This window comes from Bufo gargarizans, chromosome 3 (assembly GCF_014858855.1).
Source record: "Bufo gargarizans isolate SCDJY-AF-19 chromosome 3, ASM1485885v1, whole genome shotgun sequence".
Lineage (NCBI taxonomy): Eukaryota > Metazoa > Chordata > Amphibia > Anura > Bufonidae > Bufo > Bufo gargarizans.
Window position 1 is genome coordinate 224038587 of NC_058082.1, and position 22120 is coordinate 224060706.

The following is a 22120-nucleotide window of genomic DNA, read 5'->3' on the forward strand; positions in this document are numbered from 1 at the left end:
TGCAGAACTTTATACACAGAAATACCTCATTATACGCATTATTACTGTATAATCTCCGAGCAATGCAGCTGCAGAACTTTATGCACAGAAATACCTCATTATTCGCATTACTACTGTATAATCTCCGCGCAATGCTGCTGCAGAACTTTATGCACAGAAATACCTCATTATACACATTACTACTACTGTATAATCTCCGAGCAATGCAGCTGCAGAACTTTATGCACAGAAATACCTCATTATACGCATTACTACTGTATAATCTCCGCGCAATGCTGCTGCAGAACTTTATACACAGAAATACCTCATTATACGCATTATTACTGTATAATCTCCGAGCAATGCAGCTGCAGAACTTTATGCACAGAAATACCTCATTATACGCATTACTACTGTATAATCTCCGCGCAATGCTGCTGCAGAACTTTATGCACAGAAATACCTCATTATACGCATTATTACTGTATAATCTCCGAGCAATGCAGCTGCAGAACTTTATGCACAGAAATACCTCATTATACGCATTACTACTGTATAATCTCCGAGCAATGCAGCTGCAGAACTTTATACACAGAAATACCTCATTATACACATTGCTACTGTATAATCTCCAAGCAATGCTGCTGCAGAACTTTATACACAGAAATACCTCATCATACACAGCATTGCTGCTGAAGAAAACAATAATTAAAACTATTGGTGAAGAGCATAAATCAAGGTCTTTAGACATGATGAGGACAAAAAGGGGAAAGAGGCTGAAATACATCATTGAGGGGCTCTGGCAGAGAGTGCAATAGTTGTGTTTCTGAGCTGATGTGGCGTCCTGTGTGAGTTCCAGCAAGGGTCTGGACAGTATGGGAACACTCCAACAAGTTCTACCACTGCATCTTTTCTGTAGCATGTCTCTGTCTGCCACCTAGCTCTAAACAGCGGGGGGAGGGAGCTCTCCGTCTACAGCCATGTCTGCAGGAGGATAAACAGACGGCATTAGAGGATGGGACACAGTGAAGGTAGTAGGAAAGGCTATTCAACCAGTGCTCGTCCCATGACTATGCTGAATCCCCGCCCACAGCCTGTGAAATCTGAGAGAAAAGAAAACAGCAGCCGGGAGGGGCGGTGAGAGTAACGCAGATGAGTTCATGCTGTATATTGTATGGGAGGTCTGTACCTGTCACATACAATGCTCGCTCTGGAACACAGGCTCAGCCTTGATTGATGGGAAGCACAGCCAATGGCAGCTGAGCCTGTGCTTATCAGCCAATGAGCAGGGCGGCAGGGAGTGGGCGGGCACGGTTTATAGTCCCCCAGCTAGCTGCTGGCCGCGGTTACTTTGGATGAGTGTGGCTGGAGGAGCAGACATCACACACAGGAGGCACACACTGCCATCTCCAGCCACTGGCACAGGACGAGGGATTTAGCAGCAGGCATTCTCCTGGGGATTGGAGTGTATGGACTTCCCGGACATAGCTGGATAACTCAGCACACTTTGCCATCACTGCAGGCTGATTCCCCTGGTGGTGCCAGGCGGGCACAGAGAGCGGATGCTGGGCTCCCGTCGGATCATGTGCTCCTATGTGATGCCTTAGGATACAGTGTATCCCAGCTGGAGTTCTCAGTGTGGAGTTGATTCTTTTCCCTTTACTGATAAGCGGAGTGAGGACTGACCACATTAGCGATTTGGTTGGATACAGCGCTGATTTGTCACTGGACTCGCACTGCATCTCCTCCTGGAAGCTGCACAGGTCCCTGGCCACTGGATACAGGATCAAGCATTGGCTCGGGTGACAGTGCAGCACTATGGCACTCAGCAGGGACTCTGTATGGAAGTACAGCCTAGGAGTATGGATCCTGTTGATCAGGACTGCTATCTCCAGATCGCTAGTATTAGAACCAATTTACTGGAATTCCTCCAACTCCAAGTAAGTGTCTCTTATCAGTTATCTGTGTGTGACCCCTTGTGCTGGCTCCTGTTCACACTGCTGGACTAGGTAGTTGCCGGCTACTGGACGGTAGTACTGGAGTCTGCTCTAGGGTCATGATGGGCTACCAAAGGGTTGTACTAGACTATGGTGACCTGCTGTGCTGCTGAAGGGTAGTTCTAAGCTAGCCCAGCTCAGCTACTGGAGGGTAGAGGTGGAGTAATTTTTTCTCAATCTGGGCTTTTACTGGTGGGTTACTGGAGGGTACTGGTGGAGTACTGTATACTGGACTTTTAGTCACGGGTTACTGGGGGGTAGGGGTGGAGTAGTGTATTCTGGACTACTAGTGATGGGTTACTGGAGGATAGTACTAGAATACTATGTCATGGACTATTGGTTATAGGTTACTGCAAGATAATACTAGTGAGAGGTTGCCAGGGGGTAGTACTGTAGTACTGTGTCCAGGGATTCTATTATATAGTGATTGGTTACTGGAGAGTAGTGGAATACTGTAGGGTCATACATGGCTTTTGGTATATAGTAATGGGCTGCTGAAGGGTAGTGCTGGAGTTCTGTATTCTGGGATCCTGATATACAGTGGTGGGCTGCTGAAGGGTAGTGCTGGGGTTCTGTATTCTGGGATCCTGATATACTGTGGTGGGCTGCTGAAGGGTAGTGCTGGGGTTCTGTATTCTGGGATCCTAATATACAGTGATGGGCTGCTGAAGGGTAGTGCTGGAGTTCTGTATTCTGGGGTCCTGATATACAGTGATGGGCTGCTGAAGGGTAGTGCTGGAGTTCTGTATTCTGGGCTTATAATATATAGTAATGGGCTGCTGAAGGGTAGTGCTGGGGTTCTGTATTTTGGGCTCCTAATATATAGTGATAAGCTGCTGAAGGGTAGTGCTGGGGTTTTGTAGTCTGGGCTCCTGGTATACAGTGATGGGCTGCTGAAGGGTAGTGCTGGGGTTCTGTATTCTGGGCTCCTGGTATACAGTGATGGGCTGATGGAGGGTAGTGCTGGGGTTCTGTATTCTGGGCTCCTAATTTATAGTGATGAGCTGCTGAAGGGTAGTGCTGGGGTTCTGTATTCTGGGATCCTAATATACAGTGATGGGCTGCTGAAGGGTAGTGCTGGGGTTCTGTATTTTGGGCTCCTAATATATAGTGATGAGCTGCTGAAGGGTAGTGCTGGGGTTCTGTATTTTGGGCTCCTAATATACAGTGATGGGCTGCTGAAGGGTAGTGCTGGGGTTTTGTAGTCTGGGCTCCTGGTATACAGTGATGGGCTGCTGAAGGGTAGTGCTGGGGTTCTGTATTCTGGGCTCCTGGTATACAGCGATGGGCTGCTGAAGGGTAGTGCTGGGGTTTTGTAGTCTGGGCTCCTGGTATACAGTGATGGGCTGCTGAAGGGTAGTGCTGGGGTTTTGTAGTCTGGGCTCCTGGTATACAGTGATGGGCTGCTGAAGGGTAGTGCTGGGGTTCTGTATTCTGGGCTCCTGGTATACAGCGATGGGCTGATGGAGGGTAGTGCTGGGGTTCTGTATTCTGGGCTCCTAATTTATAGTGATGGGCTGATGGAGGGTAGTGCTGGGGTTCTGTATTCTGGGCTCCTAATATACAGTGATGAGCTGCTGAAGGGTAGTGCTGGGGTTCTGTATTCTGGGCTTATAATATATAGTAATGGGCTGATGGAGGGTAGTGCTGGGGTTCTGTATTCTGGGCTCCTAATTTATAGTGATGGGCTGATGGAGGGTAGTGCTGGGGTTCTGTATTCTGGGCTCCTAATATACAGTGATGAGCTGCTGAAGGGTAATGCTGGGGTTCTGTATTCTGGGCTTATAATATATAGTAATGGGCTGATGGAGGGTAGTGCTGGGGTTCTGTATTCTGGGCTCCTGGTATACAGTGATGGGCTGATGGAGGGTAGTGCTGGGGTTCTGTATTCTGGGCTCCTGGTATACAGTGATGGGCTGCTGAAGGGCAGTGCTGGGGTTCTGTGGGATCATACATGGTTTCAGGTGTATGGTGTTGGGCTGTTTGAGTACTTACTGTAGGGTTACGCTGTTCCAGTGTACAGATATTATATAAGCAGTGCACTGCTACATTGTAGGACTCCAAAAGTGACGCTGCCGGGCCGCAGTGTGCACCATGTACCTTTTTAGTTTCTAATTGTGATCTGTGTCAGGGCAAGGGCTTGAGCCATATATACACTCTACAAGATTGTTTCTGATTGTTGGACTGATATCCCAAGTGCCTGATATATTATAAGGAGATATTTATGCCCCAATAGGTAGGTATTCATGCACTAAAGCCCTTATACCAAATACACAGTAGTAGTAGCCGGCGTAAGGTGCCTTTGATCCTGTTTTAGGGCATTCATCATCAGCTCAGGATGCAGGCAGCGCTTGCTCTGCTCTAGGGGCTCCTGCAGAGCTCTGCACCCTTCACTCTGCACAAGCCTTTTCCCCTATACTCATATATCTCTTATATGCTATACGCCTTATTATAAATCCTGAATCACAAAGCTTATTCTGTGCAGCCATGTCTTCAAATTGATGTGTGGACTGGACAAAGCCACTTAGAGGTCAGTCCTCTTAAGGGTTGCCTCATTACAGATTGAAGGGCTAGGAGTCTGCACCAAGGGGCTACCTGTATACTGGTAGCAGGGGCTTTAACACTTGCACTGTATGGATCCCAGGGGAGACCAGAATTTCCCTGACGCCAGGTCTCCGGTACATTGTATACTGAGGATGGGTGTAGTACAGTAAAACATCACAGGAGCTCCTATCATAGACTGCTTCTATGCTTCCTACCCAGGGGCAGCAGTGATCAGTAATACAATAAGGCACTAGTAAATTCAGCTTTTTTTTCTTTGTCATTCCAAGTGGCATTAATGTACATACTGCATACAGTATTCATGGGATTAAATGCAAAAGCAATGTTAGCTCTCTCTGCAGTAGATCTGCCATTGATACAGCACTGTGTGGACTCACCAGGCACGTTTTCCACTAGGCCAGTAGTGTGGATCATGTCATTGTATAAATCATAGTGAGTATATTACTGAGCTGGCAAACCTGAACTCATCCTATCCCTCCCAATCTATTACTTTCCAAAAGGTTCACTTGTTATGTTAAGGAGACATTTGGAAACCAGTGATGGAGTCAGTCCTCCAGAGGTCACTCTTCCATTGTACAATGCCCGCTCATACTGTAGAATTCCCTTGTTTCTCCCTCAGTGAGAGACAACCATTTAATCGCCTCTTGTCATTTAGAATTTTTTCATTATTATTATAATTATTGAATATTATGTTTAGATTCCTGTACTTTTTATTAGAACGTGATTCCTATGAGACTCCTTTACTGTTCTATACTGCTCCCCATACATGAAACCTCTACAGTATATTGTGTTCTTCACGTACCTCCCGGCAAATGGTTGCCATGTGCTTTCTTCAGCTCTGCCGTCTACAGTTTTTGAAATAGAGTTACCTATCAATCAGTGACAGTGACCGTCACCTCTCCCTCCCGGGGAACAGCCGTATTCTACCTGTTTGTCTCCATTATGCAGAATCGTATGGGCTGCAGTTAAGGTCACCTATTGGGACTTGAGCACAGTCATATATTTGCATTAGGCGGACATAATCATTCAATAATACATGTCATTTTCCTCACTTGGGATCATAGATTAAATATGAATGTCGCAGTTTCCAGATGAGATGTTAGTTTGGTCCAGTGGTTTCATGCAGCACATTAAATATATGAATATGACTGTGGGGGATACAGAAGGAGGAAAAGTTTAATTCGTAGTATAAAAAGATATATCCTTAGCTTTTCCTATGAATGGAGGGCCTTCTCTGCTGCTTTCTTAGTGTGGTTCTTTTACCCAATATTATAGATCTGCTTTATGCTCATGGCTAAACTGGGCTGCGCTTGATTAACCACGCTAGATAGAAATCCATTCTTCATAGTTTGTCGGCTGTCACTGCCGATACTGGTAGGAAAGAACATCTCTTTTATACTAGAAGGTAGGTGCTGGAGAAACCATAACCATGCTAATAAATTGTACTTTTTTTTATATGTATGCCATGCTCCTGCCTTTGTGTTTTTCTATGCTCAGATGACATTTCTGATGCACATGACATGATATACGGGAACAGCATTTTAAGATTTTTCAACTTAAACTGGGGAGAACAAAGCCTTTTGAGTTTGTGTCCCTCAGAATGTATTGCCACTAGGTTGGCACAGACCGGTGAAGGTGAATTACCCAGCTGAATGCAGCTAGGCTTTGTATGGGTAAACAAGTGCACATTCAGTGCTATGTGAATACCCCCTTGAACTCTGGCCTTCAGTTTGCATTTAGGTTAATCATGTCGGTTTTGATATAGAATGGAGAGAAAGGAGAACGCACCAGGGGTGGAATGGTTGCTGCTTTTACATGCACATTCCTCACGTTTTGTCAGCATGATAAACTGAAGGCAATGGTCCTCATTCCAAGGGACAACTGAGCCAGCCCTTGAACAAAGTGCCCGCTGAAACCATAGCCTTGTCTCTGGTAAACTGCTGTAGACAAGAATTTATTTAGGAATCCTTTCCCCCCGGGACAGGCCCTTTTAACCCTCCCAATTACGGCTTCAAGCTGAAGCAACAAAACCTCCGGATAAAATGGTTAGTGTAGCACTTACCTCTAAATCTCCGTCACCCAAAGTTTTGCTGGAGACACTTGAAGGACTAATGCAAACATCTTTATTTCATTATCCATTCCCACTGCTTTGACACCTGCGCACCATATTGGCTCAGGTAAATTACTGACATCCACTAGACCCCGAAGAGGCCGAAATTTAGATATGCGGATTCCCTTTTATCTTTACTCCGTGGTTCAGCTGGGGTTTAATTGTTACATTATCTCTTGTAATTATCTCTAAGACTCTTATCTACAAAGCTCGTTCAGGTAAAGCACTCTGTGTGGATCGGTAATTGTCTTTAGATTGTCTCAACAAAGTAGGGAACAATGAAATGTATTTCTTGTCAGGTAGATGTTCTTGGCCCTGTTTGCTAACATAGGAGAACAATATATTTAGTCTCCTCTATAGTGGACAAGTATAAATCTAGGAGGCCGCAGGTTTCTGGTGTCATAAAAGGGAATTTCGATTAGTAGGGGGAATAGTAAAATAGACTATAATCTGGCAGCTTCAGTCAGTGCTAACATTGGGGTTCACCTTAACATGTACAGTCGGATGCCTGGAAGCCACAGAAAGACGTTTGCACGAAAGAGCCTCCTAATTTACTGCTGGAACATATGTGTAACTAGAAAACCAACAGAGAAAGAAGACTGCTTGAATTTTGCTTGTTAATCTATTTGTTCAAGCATGGTATTTGTTGAAGCAAGGTATTACTACCGTCGGCTCATCCGTCTTCCCTGAAGACTTTCAATGTCAGAACTCCTCTAGCTATTGCCAGTCGGACAAAGAAGAATTATGCACTTTTGTCACTTTGATGTGTGGCACTTTTTTCCTCATGTTTAAGTCATAAATAATGATTCTTCCTGGAATTCCCAGAAACAGTATTTTGGAACGGAAGAAAACCATGAGAAATATTGTAGCACAGAACATAAGAGTTGCTCTACCTCTACCCCCTCCCCATGCACTGTAGAAAATGCGGCCTTGTAAAATGAAATGATAGCTCCTAATGCGGAGGCGATTGGTAAATAATATTAGCATTTGTCGGCCATGCACATATATAAACAGGGCTAAGTCATCATTACATCATAATATCCGGAGAAAATCCATTTCCTTGTGTTATTTATTACAAGACACACTTTCTGCAGAGCTCAAAGGGCAGTCACGGCTCAGCTGTAGTTTGTCTTGGTGAACGTGTTAAGATGATTTAGCATTTTATGGCAAGCTTTGATTACAGGCCTATAAACTGGCTGTGATTTCTGTGTGGCTACAAGCAGTGTCATGATCACCCTGCAAATAAGCAAATAGCAGCTTTGTAAGGGGCTAGTAGCATGCATACCCTTGCCATCCAGTACAATGGATCAGACATGTGTTTGGGAATTGTCTAACAGTCTCAACTTATTTACCTATTTACACTGTAAAATGCAGACTGTAGAATAGTTTGACCTTGGCACGTTGAGAGTCTTGTTTCAACCGTTAGGTCAATTTTATTTATTTTACTCGCTTATATAGCGCTGATATTTCGCAGCTCTTTACAGACATTATCACCAGTCACTTTCTCCAATGGGGCTCACAATATATGGCCCGTATCAGTATGTCTTTGGAGTGTGGGAGGAAACTGGGGTAGACGGAGGAAACCCACACAAACACGGGGGGAACATACAAACTCCATGCCACCTTGCTGCCCAACTTTTCATGTAAAATAAAACAAAGTTTATATAAATTAAAGTTTAGCAGGCTGTTATATGTGATTTGGTAAGGTGGCCATTTTGTGTTCCACCTGAATTTTTCTGAAAATTAGAGTAGAGATGAGCGAATCAATTCTACAGCAATTAAATTTGTTCAGCAGATCTAAAACTTTTGTGATTAATCCCACATGAATCTCTCACCATTCATAGGTCAGAAGACAGAGAAGAAGGCATCTGCCCTCAAAAAATAAGAATAATTTGTCCCCATTTTTTCATAAAAAAAGACACTGCAGTGTATTTTTTAAGAAGCTGTTTGTTACCAACGGCTAGTATCACCCATAATCATATGTCACTGTCGCTTTGACATTACTAATGCTGTCTTAGCAGTTAGGAGTTTGGAAGGGGTTGGATACAGTCCCAGGAGACCACAGAGTGTCATACACACCTTTTTGGGGCACTTTTGATTTGAGCCTAATATATTCTGCCCAAATTGAATCTGACAGCCAATTCTATTGAATTAGACCCGAAACAACTAATTTTGGGAAATTCACTCCTCTCTACTTTTAATCCTAACTGCCTTGCGCTCCAGTGATATCACCAGTTTAGAGATGGTAGCCATTTTATGTGCTACCTAAGGTGCCTCATACCTTGGTGAGGTTGCCAGTAGTTCTTATCTCCGTGCCAAATGTATGTGCATGTAGTAGGTGTTCCTAGGTCTGGTTCTAGCTCACACTGATGTCACTAGTTTGTAGGTTATACCAATTATGCTGGAAGTTCCAATGCGCCTTTGTTTCAGACTTCGTAAGCCAGATATATCATTCTTCCTGGCCAGGCTTTGAGCCCCACAAATATTTTTAGTCTACAGACCGGCAGACAAGTCGGTTATTGAAGTGTTGGTATGTGTCTAGTGTGTGACATAATGAAAACTTGTTTTTCAGGTCACCTGTCATAGATTTTCATAGACTTTGTATGCGCTCGGTCTGGTAATTAAAGCGGGGTGTGTTCAAGTGTTTACAATATTTGGCTTCAGAGACTGAGAGCCAAATGCTTCTGTCCAGATTTCACCTCTTTATCCGTATGGTATATGAAAGCAAATGGTCAGCTTGGAAAAGCTCCTGTGGATTCATTGTTTCCTCCGAGGCCAACAAGACAAAGGACGTGAGCAGTTCAGGTCCTGTCTCATAAAGAAAAATGTAAACCATTCACACAGCTTTCCTGTTTAACTTGTTTAATTCTCATTGGAGATTCAGTGCCATACTGGCTGTGTGAAATCGGCTGATTTCTCTCCTAATCCATTTTGTAGCTTCGGTTTAAAAACAAAGCTGAAACAATTTGCTTTTATTTTTAAGCAAATCAAACCATGGCCATAGTTAATAAGGGGATTACAACGACCCAGGCTAGATCTTTACAGAAGTGATTTCAATCCAGAACAACCTCTAAAGAACTGGTCCCTTTTGATTGAAGTGTGGAAGAATGGCATGGCGGAACGAACAGCAGTAATCTGATTGTACGGCAAGAGAGCCACCATTTTCCTGTTTAATACATATTATTCCAAAAAAACGTAAAGTGAAAGAAAGGGAGCAACCATGGCAACACTTAGATTAGCTTGATGTTAGAGCTGACACGCATCTGAAAGGGTTGTTAGACTGAATGCCTAGCATGGGGTCATTGGGCATTGCTTGTAGAGCACACAAAACTTGGAAGCATGAATTAAACCTTGGAAGATGGGCCCTACTGGTGTGTATTTAGGTGGTGATCACTCAGATGGGCCAATGTAATAATATAAATATTACTACTCAAATATTTGCTTTTATTTTCTGTACTCCTTTCTACTTAGCATACACTGGTTTGGGGTACATTCACATGACCGTATTTATGGGTCTGCATCTGTTCCGCAATTTAGCAAAATGGATGCGGACCCATTCATTTCAATGGTGCCACAAAAGATGCGGACAGCACACTGTGTGCTGGCCACATCCATACTTACGTTCTGCAGCCCCGCAAAAAAAGGTCAAGAATAGGACATGGTCCATCATAGTGCTGCCCGTTTGCGTTCCTCAAAATTCGGGTCGCATGCGGTCAGTATTTGTGTTTTGCGGATCTGCAATTTGCGGACCTCAAAACACATACAGTCTCGTGAATGTACCCTTAGTCCTTATCCACAGGACTGTATTTTGTGGCCCGCAAATGGTGGAGCCAACAAATACAAATACCATCTGAGTTGCATCCACATTTATTTTTATTTTTTACCCAATGACTTTAGTGGGTCCGTGGTTTGCATTCTGCAACCAAGTCAATGGGTCTGTGGTATGCATTTTGTGACCAAGTATGGGACATGTTCTAACCATTTGTGGAACAGACATACGGTAGCAAAAAACATACAGACAGATCATCCATGCGGACCATGACCCATTGAAGTCAATGGGCTGAAAAAAAAAATAAGGACGGCACACGGACTGCATCCATATTTTGAGGATCCACGATTTGCAGACCAGTTGTGTGCATGAGGCCTTATTGGCTACTATATGTTTTCCCATAGGTCCCACAGCTAAATAGGTTGAGCTTTCGGATAAAGGGGGTTATCCCATGACTAATGTAAAAAATAAAAATCAGACACCCTATAGTACATGACAATAGCTTTCTAACAAAGCAAACCAAACAGCAGGTGGCGCTGTACAGATAAATTTTATTGAATATCGGTGGTTACGCTACATTTTTAATTAAATGCAATTACAAAAGTATTCAAATCAGGCTGCTGATTTGAAAACTGTAGAATGCTTTTCGTGGGACACCCCCTTTTAAGATAGTGTTGCATAGATGGTAGGGTTGACTTGGATCCATCAAGATCAGCCTATTTTCCTGCTGTCTTATTTACAGCCACAGGTTTCTGTATAGAAAATAAAACCCCAGAAATGTAACCCGTTTTAAGGAAATGTTTAGAGAAACATGTCCTGTTGAGTTTCTGATACATATGTATTAAACCGTCTTCCTATTCCTGGAACACATCATCTGCTGTTCTACTAGTTCCTTTGGCTTCTGGAATAAGAAGGGGGGATGGACCCGGTGCAGAATGTCACATTAAATGCATCAGGCTCGTCTTTGTTTAAAGCCATTGCTCTTTGTTATGCAGTAAAGCAGTAAAAGGAGAGATGATTTCCTGACTTCTGCTCTCAGCTGAAAACAGCCCTGTAAAGACTAGAGAGAAAAGACTCTTTTGCTTTTGTTTTCTCCTGCACTTTGTCACTGCAGACAGAAGATCCACTGAGGAGAGACCCTAAACTCCATGCTGAGATGTGGCAGTACAGGTGCAAGAGCCGGAGAAGATTTGTTTTATGGGGGAAGAATGCTCTGCTCGGGAGAAAACCCAGAAGCTAACAGTAACTGTTCTGTCTGCACAAATAATGCTAAACACACTTTTTTGATTAAGTGCGTCTCAGATGATTTCATTAAATCATGTTTCTTGGCAGGACGGCCCGGAGAAGTTTCCAGGTTTTTTACATCTTTCTTTGTTGCAGGAAATTTATGAGCATATACCTTAACTTTACATGGTGTCAGCTATGTGACGGGGATAAGAATAAAAAAAAACTAACCTGGGAGATAAAACCATATTAGGAAACGTGAAGCCAGGGAACGGATCTATTTGCGAAAGATCTGCCGATGTAGCAGAGGTGAATTTGTGCATTATGATAACTCATTGAGCTGGGACGCCAGCAAGTTATAGCACAATGTAAAAAACGCTGATGCCTTTAGAAACTCGGCTCACATACACATCCCCGTATCTGTCCTTCCGTACAAGGGAGGTCTCTGGGTTCACTGCAGTTCAGAGTTCTGGACAGTACCCTTGTGCAGCATTGAATACAGAAAGCACGCATATAAAATGTTCCCTAATGTACGGCCAGATTTACTAGTTATTACTTGTCCCAGATACAAAATATGTACTTCGGTGGGCCCCTAATAAAAGATACACCCTATGCAAGTACATTTGGGAGTGTGCCAGTGTCTGCCCTATAGACGTCCCTACATAGGGTGTATACTGGGAAGACTAAAGAGCCGCCTTTAGCGAACAGGCTTAATCGCAGTGCATTGAGGTGCTGCCAGCCAGTATTTCCTGTAATAACATTAACCAGAGTGGTTAAGGGGTTAACTTTACATGAACAGACCTTTTTGCTGCCGGATGGTGTTCATTGAGCCCAAGTATTTATGGCGTAAGGATTTATAACGTTCTGTCTGTGTGTCCAGCAGGCTTTCCAGCTTTTCAGATGGAAACCAGTGCATATTTATGGCATTGAAATGACAAAAGAAGCAAAGTGAATGGCTTTGGCCTACTGCGTATTTGTATAAAGGGGAGGCTATAGTGCTGATGTAAAACAGGGCCAGTCTGTCTCATTTCCTTCAACTGCTGAACAGTTTGCCTTCCACATCTGGCGTGCGCCATATCGTAAATGCCTGAGCGTTGCCTTGGCCGAGCGGGTTACCTGGTATTCCTATTGTGTGAAGCAGGCACCTCCAATGCTCTTCACTTGTCTGGCATCTTGTAAAGCACAATTCTCTGATTTTCCACAATGTGATGACATAATTCATGATGGCAATCAGCCTGGATGGCAAATAAGCATAATGAGACTGGTACAAATCATGCATCTTCATGTGTGCCCACCTAATGAGGAGAGGAGAAACTGCGGGGCAACTGGCCCCAATGAATCTTCCCTTTCAGTATCGAGGGCACTGCGTTACCTGATGACTCACGCATTGACTCAGTTAATTGCCATCTCAACCACATTCTTCCAGTTCCTTATCACTGGCGTGGAAAATACTGTGCAAACTGAAAGCAGAGTAATCTTTAGATAATATTAGCATTATTATATATGCCAGTCATCTCCAAACAAATACGGTTTCAAAGGGCAAGACGTTTCCCCCCTATCTTGGCAGCTATGAGCGGCCAACACCCAGTATTTCATTGCGGGATATGACTGTTAATTACAAAGGAGCTGATTTAAAGCGTGGTATAAATATGAAAGGTTCTCCTAACAGAGTTCCCAGGCTACCGAGTCGTATATTTCTCAAACTGTGGCAGAAGTATGTGTTCATTGGGTTCAGGGGAGACTGACTTTTAATTTTGAGAAATTTTAACAAACTGCATATATTTTGTCCTAAGTAATGTCAGGCGCGGCGTAGTAGGCCAGACAACTCACATCGCAGTCTGGAGGGGATATTATGAAGGAGACGGGTAGTCAAACAAATCTAGCAGCAGAGCAGAATTGGAAAATTCAAGGGAATAGAGGAGCACTGTGAACGTGCATACTGCAAGAATACATTTTATTGAAAGTGACACTAAGTAAGAATGTAAAAAAGAGCCCATTCTTGGCACGCGGCATTGCAGCCAGAGTGGAGGCTCGCAGATTTGGAGATTGAATATGTAATAGCGGTAGAAATTATGATGTCTCACTGAGGTTTCAATGCAGATAACGCAGGCAGTGACGTCAGCAGTCAGTCTAGTTTAGCCTGACGTGGGCAACTGAGCTGGTTTACCTTGCGTCTAGTCGCAATCAAATGTCGTTTAATTAAAAAATTTTTTTTTTTTTTTTTTGAGATATGATTTATATATAGCCTTTATTCCAGAAACCAAGTTTTCCTCTGTACACTGGATTGGATTTAACTGTTTGATTGGTGAAGGTCCCATTGTAACCCCCCCACCCATATGAATGGAGTGGTGATCAAGCATGTACACTACTACTACTCACAATCACTGAGCAAACACTGACTGTGAAAGCGGCCTAAAACCTCATTCACACATCAGTGTTTTGGTCAGTAATTTCCATCAGTGATTGTGAGCCAAAACTAGGAGTGGAGCCTCCACAGACGTAAGGTATAAAGGAAAGAGTTGTACCTTTTCTGCATTTAGAGCCACACCTGGCTTTGGCTCGCAATCACTGATGGAAATCACTGACGTGTGAATGAGGCCCATGTTCACACCTTCTGTCCTGAAGCTAGTAGGAGAACCTGCAGCACAACCAGCCATAGCCTTGTCCTGGAAAGACAAAACAGGACCCAATAGCATTCAGTATTTTATAGTAAAACCGCACAAAAAAGTCGAGGACAGCACTGGAAAATGCCGTCTTCTTATTCTTCTAGGCACCGCAGCATATAGCATTACAGCATGGCACATACATAGAATATCATTAGCCAATTTCTGTAGAATACCTCCCTGGGAGGTTATTAGTGAATATGCCCTTTCTGAGCTACGGGCACAGTAATGCTTCATTACATTCAGTGCTGACATGGAAGTAAAGGAACAGTGCTGTCCTTATAGCCATGGTCCCCCATTACGTACAGTACGTGGTGTTACTAGTATGTCCACATCACCTACAAATCATACTATAATATGAAGACCATAGATTCAGGGGTTAAAATACATCCATAAATGTAAACTAAACAGAAACATACTGGTTGCCTTTCAGTTTGCTAATTGCGTGTCTCCTATGCATTGTAGATTGACTGTCACAAGCAGCACACGGCAGATGAATATTCCTTTCTTTACTGGCATGATGCAGATCTGACATTAGCATTTTTTAAAAACCAGTTTAGAAAAAAGTGACATCACTCAGAATTTGAATTGGGCATATATTATTTTCCAGTCTTCAGTCATTGTTTATCCATCGCCACGCCTGCACATAGCAAGACAGACCTCACCCTCCATTTGAGTCTGTGGTTTGGAGTCTTGCTGCTGGGCACCTGACTCTACAGGTGAGAATTACCTGCAGATTGAGATGATAGTATCATGCTATAACGCTGTTACAGTAGGGCGACACCATTATGCGGCTTGCAGATGCCAAATGTTCTGCCCCGTCCATCTGTCAGCCAGTCTTATCTAATGGTTTATGGCTTGCATAAAGAACCAGTTGTTTAACAGGTGCCAGTAGGACTGCAGGAAGTCTCCCAGTATGTTCTATAAGAGGCACTGGTAGGTGGCGAGGTGCTTTTCCTCACTAGTTAATAAAATGCTGCTGAAGACATCTTGTGGTGTAGTCTTCAAAAAGACGCTTTGTGCCAAAGAACCAGATGCAGCCTAGCAGCTTAACAGGAGCGAATTACATCACTATAAAATCTTCTGATCATGATTAGTGGTTCAGGCCACAAAGAGCCACTTATTGTAGATTGTTATAGATATAATCTGGTTTCTGGGAAAACTGGGTGGCATGGTGGTAATGCATGGTGGTAAAGGATCAGCCATGTTGGATTTCAAAGTGCCCAATACTTTGTTCTCAAGTAAGATAAGCCGCAGTGTCTGGCAGCAGTTTATTCTTCTTTTTGAGAAAGCATGGTTGACCCTAGCATTTACACATTGGTCAGAAGGGATAGCTGTGGGCCAGGAGTTATCTAAGGTATATGGCTACCTTAAATGCTGTCATGTTTTCTTCCCAAACAGAAATAACTGAGGAAGAGTCACTGTACTTTCACACAAATTAATTTAATAGAGAAAGGTGTAACTAGCAAATTTGTTAATCACCTCATTTAAAAAATATCCCTGCATCCACCTGGAAAAAAAGCTGTAAAGTTATGGCCACTAGGGGTCTCACATACAGCTAAGTTGCAGTTCACTGCCTATTGTCAAGCAAGAGCTTTCCCTTGTAACACGGACAGATGCCTGAGAGAAAGTGGTGTGTCAGAGCTAGTTGAAATTGTGAGCCTGATAAAACAACACTGCTTCTTAACATCATAGGAGCCTCTTGCCTTTCTATCTGTTCTATGAGCTCCAGAGCTGAAAAAAAACATAGTGGGAAGTAAGGGAAAGGATGTCACAGTAGTAAAATGCTGGTAGAAGGGAGACGCGCCTTGCTTCTGAGTGAAATGTATCCACTTGTGCAGCTAACACAAGGAATAATTTGGCTGAAAAAAATATTAGCGGAGCTCAAACATAACTGTTCCTTCACAATTATGATTGTACAAAGAAGCACAGCCGTTATGCAAACTTTTTTGAAAGCTCGGGTATACTCTAAATGTCTTTCTAATAACTTAATACAATAGGGAACTTAAGGATTTGTATAGCTTTTTTGTATTTAGGGGAGGGATGCTTTCCAATGGATTAGGCCTTAGCGATGGCTTTGCATTGTTGAACAGAGGTCAGAGCAGTGAGAACAGCTTCCTACCTATCTTTTACTATGTACTTGGTTTTGTAAAGTATAGAGACAATACAATGTAATACTACTGACATAAACACATGTGGATACATTACCTGTACGGACGACTTGAATAGGCTATGGGAAAGAATTGAATGCTAAGAGTAAATTGTGCAGATGTGGGCCGTGAAATCTAATATTATTGTTACATCAATAGCAATTGTGAGACAGAGGTGGGAGATTGATTAAGAATTGAGTAAAACTATACATAACCACACAGGTTCTTTGTTAAGTAGAACATGAGGTCACCGAGGGTAAGAAGTGCCCCCTCTAGCTATGTCAGCATAAATTACTATATAGTAAATAAGAAAGCACTCAATTGTGCTGCCATAGAGAAATGTGCAGGAACACGCCTAGCACATACTTGTTCAACTGGTTCCATCTCTAACACTTTGAGCTCCACAGTAAAATATTTCTTAAAAGTGCCTTCAGTTTTTATATCATAATCACAAAGTTTTATCTATAGAATTCACATTAGGAACACTGTTTCCCAGCTAAATATGTACTAATATTGTGTACGCCTTGTCGCTAGAAACTATAAAGGACTCTATTCATAGCCAGGGAGAAATTGTCTATTAAAAAGACGGATAAAAGCATTTAATTACTAGCTTGGTCCATAAAACATACTGTAGGCATGGCAGATGTAGTATTCAAGTCTGTCTTTTATGTGAAAGACTATTATATTCAAAGAATTAACATTTATGAGACGTTTGTTGTCTTCAGGATCTCTCTCCATGATGCCCTCATGGCAATGGTAGTCTTAAGGTGGCCTTACACATTAGATGAGCATCGGCTGAAACCACTGAATATGGCTGGACCAGCCGACCTGTGGGGTCTCCTGACAGCAGATGTCAGAGAGAAAGAGGATCAGGTTGTTGGGTTTCAACACGCACAATCCTTTGTTCTCAAGAGATAAGAGATAAGCCGCCACCAGAGGTGTCGATGGTGGCTTAAGGCTACTTTCACACTCGTGTTTTGTGCGGATCCGTCATGGATCTGCACAAACGGATCCCTTCAGATAATGCAACCATCTGCATCCATATAGAACAGATCCGTTTGTATTATCTGTAACATAGCAAAGACTGATCCGTCTTGAACACCACTGAAAGTCAATGGGGGACAGAACCATTTTCTATTGTGTCAGAGAAAACTGATCCGTCCCCATTGACGTACATTGTGTGCCAGGACGGATCCGTTTGGCTCCGCTTCGTCAGGCGGACAGCGAAACGCTGCAGGCAGCGTTTTAGTGTTCGCCTCCAGAGCGGAATGGAGACTGAACGGAGGCAAGCTGATGCATTCTGAGCGGATCCTTTTCCAATCAGAATGCATTAGGGTAAAACTGATCCGTTTTGGACCGCTTGTGAGAGCCCTGACGTATCTCACAAACAAAAAGCCAAAACGCCAGTGTGAAAGTAGCCTTAGTCCCTTCTCCCCATGGAGAACACACACCTGCTAGGAAAGAAATAATGGGGCAGATTTACTAATCCTGTAGGTGGTGTAGATAGGGCTGTTCAGACCTGCACCAGATTTATCACAGAGGCTCAGCCTGGATGATACATTTGATGCATGGCTAGACGCATTTGCCAGCTATTGGTTGGTTTACTTTGTACTAAAATTGAGGCTCAATTTTGGCACAACTTTCCAGCTAAGACACACCCTTTTACATTAAGCCCCACCATTCGTAAAGCTAGGCACAGTACATTTCGCTTAAAGTAGGTGTGCCCAAAATGCGGCAAAATGAAAACAATTGCTCCATTTTTTGCCACATATACTGTAGACACAATTTTTGACAAAGTATAAATGCACTCACATTGGTAAATATGGGTCATTATGCACGCACATTTGGAAATGCTTAATAGAACAAAAGGGCCATGCCCATAGTGTGGAAAGCCCTTGATTGGAAAATGATTGCCAGCCTCTTCAGAGGGAGGGATGCCCATCTGAAGTACTGAAGTGTGTAGCCATGTCATGGGTCAAGAGCTGGCCCTTATCCAGACCAGAAAGCATCATTTCTCAAGAGCAACAAGCAAAAGCAACTAATTACAGCGCGCCCTGATTGTTTTGTGCAGTCACAGATAGCGCATTAATCGGGTAGACTTTACAATTAGATTCTCCTTCCTTCTTCTCTTTTAATAACGGGTTTTCTAGCACAAACACCAATTTCACCTTTGGCTCTCTTCTATTACATTATGGGGGGATGCTTGTACAGCTCTTGTACGCTTTACATTCTGTGTACCGCGTATTCTCTGCTTTTTTTCATTTTAGGATAATAGATTTGTAGACTCATTAGATTTATTTTATTTTTTTAAATAGGTAAATCTCCCAGACTCTGTGAGAAGTGGTTTTCTTTCTAATTGCTACCACTCAGCGGTTAAGAGTAACAATTTAATACAATTCACAGTAAATGGTACATCTATAGTTTGGCAGTCTGAATTAGAAATGTAACTACCATACAGATCTGTGACCTTATGGGCACCTATTCATCTAAGGAAATTTTTTTAACAATTGCACCATTACCATGCTTCACTTAAAAGCACACAGAACCTAAAATCTTCTCAATATTTTCTGTATAATTAAATAAGGCCTGCTTCCTGTTATCAGCCATCTTAGCCTAGAGACTGGCTAAGTCCTTGCTGGGACTAGTGATATCGGTCATGATCACTTCTTTGGGGCACATTTAATAAGACCAGCATTTTAGACGCCGGTCTTATTAAACCCCTAAGCTGGGTGTGGTTCCACCATAGTTTTGAAGAGGCGCCGGCCTCTTAATAACTTCAGCGCATCCAGTGCCAGTTCTAAATGTTAGACAACTTCCGAGCTGTCTTACATGTAGACCTTTTTCTACATCTAAAACAAGCGTAGAGAATGGTGAATGAGGGGGTCCTCCTTGCTCGTCCCTGCCACGCCCACAATTTTAGACCTGGCGTGAGCGGGGAGAAGTCGCAGATTGGAGCGCAGCTAACCGTTGCTCCGCATTCTGCACCTGAAATACTTCTAATATAGGCGTATTTCAGCTTAATAAATGACCCCCTTTGTCTTCAATATTTCTATGAACATTTCCATAATCCACTTTAACATGGTCTAATATTCAGCGTAACCCCCCCTCCCTTCCCGAATGACAGGGCTGCAGCATCATATTACTCCTAACACTAAGATAAGCGTTCTGCTAGCTGCTGTGTGATTGCACATAATAGCTGCGGGGAAATAAGCATTGCTTTTCCTAGGCTTTGATTACCCATAATGTTAACCAACAAAAGCCACAACTATAAAGTTAGAAGATCAAATACGCTGGAGCCTGACATTCAGTTGCTAAGCCAAACATGGTGCCTTTCAGCTGACATAAGAATTGATTTAGCAATTAATAAAACTTACCTGGTGGCCTTCTCGAGCTTCACGATGGAGGGATTCCTGGCTAAAATCTTTGTTCTCAGCGTTTCATATTTTAATGAGCCTGTAGGCTTAGCTGCTTACAAATGAGTAGGGATTTCTAAATGTGGTGTTTAATGTCTCTGCTCCGCAAAGGATGTTGATTAGAAAGCTCTTGTTTCAATTTCCCACAGGCTTTCTGCCGCAAGCAATACATGAAGAGGCTAAGCTACAAGCGTGGATGCTGTACTGTGGCATACTGTGTCCAAGTATTAGCTCACGCTTCATTGTGGCGGCTTTGGCCAGCACACTGTGCAGCGTCAACATTGAGGCTTCCAAAGAAGGACTCAAGTGGAGTCAATGTGAATGCACAAGAGACGTTTTACCGATTTCTGGGATGTTTTTTGCTTTTGGCTCGTGCAATACTATGAATTGTATTATGCTGACAACATTAGGACGACTTCAGACCGATCAGGTCACACTGACTAGACACAGATGCGTTCCTTGGAGGTTGTAGAGATATATAAAGCGTCAGGATTTTTTTGGATTGCTGCCGTGTACAGTTCTGCTGATAATGGCAATCCATGCGTTAAAGAGATGATTCTACAGCTTTGAAATAGACACATTAATACAGAGAGTCATTCTCAGCCAGGGTAAAAATAGGACTTGGAAGGTGGGAAAGGCTTGCCGCATGACTCTTGCTCTACAAAAAAAAAAAACACCCATAACTGTTTCAACTTAATCTTTGATGTGTTTGCTTTATTGTTAAGTAATGGGCCAAATTATTTAAATTATTAATGAAGGCTATATTAAATTGGCTTTCTTAATGGTGATCTCCATTAACTTATGAATAGGCATGTAACTAAAAGGGAAGTAGAGTTTAGCGTCACACCTGTAGCCTGAGGGGTCCCAAACGGTCCATCAGCTCCAGTACTCCGGGGGTCCTCTTTCAGGTTTTGGATTGGTTTTAGATTTTTGAGGGTTAAGTGGGTAACAATATTATCACTATTGGATTTTTTTTTGGGGTGAAGTGGGTAACAACCAGTATTACCACTATTCAATTTTGGGGAACGGGCAAGATGATTAGCAACCGATATTGCCACTATTATTTTTTTTGGTGGGGTGAGATGTGTAACAACCATTATTGCCACTATTAGAGTTTCCAATAGGAGTCAACAGCCAGGTTCCTGAGACAGAAAAGTGGGCGCATGTTGTAACAAAGCAGCTTTATCATCACTGTTGTATCTAGACTGACTGATTTGCCATTCAGGACTCTGAGAAAGCTGAGATGCATCACTTCAGGAGCTTTTGCACGCTGTTTATCAATTTAGAAAAAGAAGATGCTTTATGTGTGTATATCTATCTAACATGCTTTTTTTTTTATTCTTTTAATAGATTCCTTCCTGGCCAAGGGCTGGTATTGTATCCAAAAATAGGAGATAAACTGGACATTATTTGCCCCAAAGTGGACTCTAAATCTACTGCCCAATACGAGTATTACAAAGTCTACCTAGTGGATAAAGAGCAAGCAGACAGCTGCACTATAAAAGACAGAACACCTTTGCTGAACTGTGCTAGACCAGACCAGGATGTGAAATTTACCATCAAATTTCAAGAGTTCAGCCCAAATCTCTGGGGACTGGAATTCCAGAGGAACAGGGACTACTACATCATATGTACGTATGCTTTTCCGCAGTTTATTTATTTGCCTTGTCAAGTTTTAACTTTCTTAAAAAAATATATGTTGTGTGCAGTATGAAACATATCTTTTGCTGTGTCTGCTGGTAACCTGATCAAAGACGGGGTAAGAATATATCAGCATAATCCCCTTTCTGGAAATCAAGAGTGGTTTCATATTGAAAATAGATTATCATTTAGGTCCCACGGCAAGCACAGGGAATAAAAGCTACTGGATCTGTTCTGTAAGAGCAGCATATCAGAATTTCCTCCAGGAGCTTGAAGTCGAGTAGAAATGAATAGCGTCTAATGCTATGAAATATACATTATGTCCCTTGCTCTTTAGCTGCATTAAATGGGTTTGCAGGCCGAGAGCTGATCAAAGCCCGCGAAGCAAGAAACACACTTTCATTACCTCAACCCTCAAAGCCCAGTTACTAACCTTTTAGAAAGTACTGCCCAGACTATCATGAAATATAATCATTTTTCGGCTTCCTAACATCTTTTATGACCTGTGAAGTGGGTAAAGAAGTGCCTCGGGAAACATTCGCCTGAAAACCTCCAGCTTGCATGCGGACCTCATTAGTTCAGCTTACATTCAGACGATCATTTATTCTGACA

The 22120-nt window shown here is 42.7% G+C and overlaps 1 protein-coding gene across 1 annotated transcript in view; it reads left to right on the forward strand.

Moving 5' to 3' along the window:
- Nucleotides 1-1319: 1319 nt before the first annotated feature.
- Nucleotides 1320-22120, forward strand: part of EFNB2 (ephrin B2) — a 42441-nt gene continuing 21640 nt past the window's right edge. Inside the window, exons 1-2 of the mRNA XM_044284966.1 lie at nucleotides 1320-1919; nucleotides 21218-21498. Coding sequence (XP_044140901.1) covers nucleotides 1798-1919; nucleotides 21218-21498 — 403 coding nt within the window. The 5' untranslated portion in view covers nucleotides 1320-1797. The remainder of the gene's footprint in view (nucleotides 1920-21217; nucleotides 21499-22120) is intronic.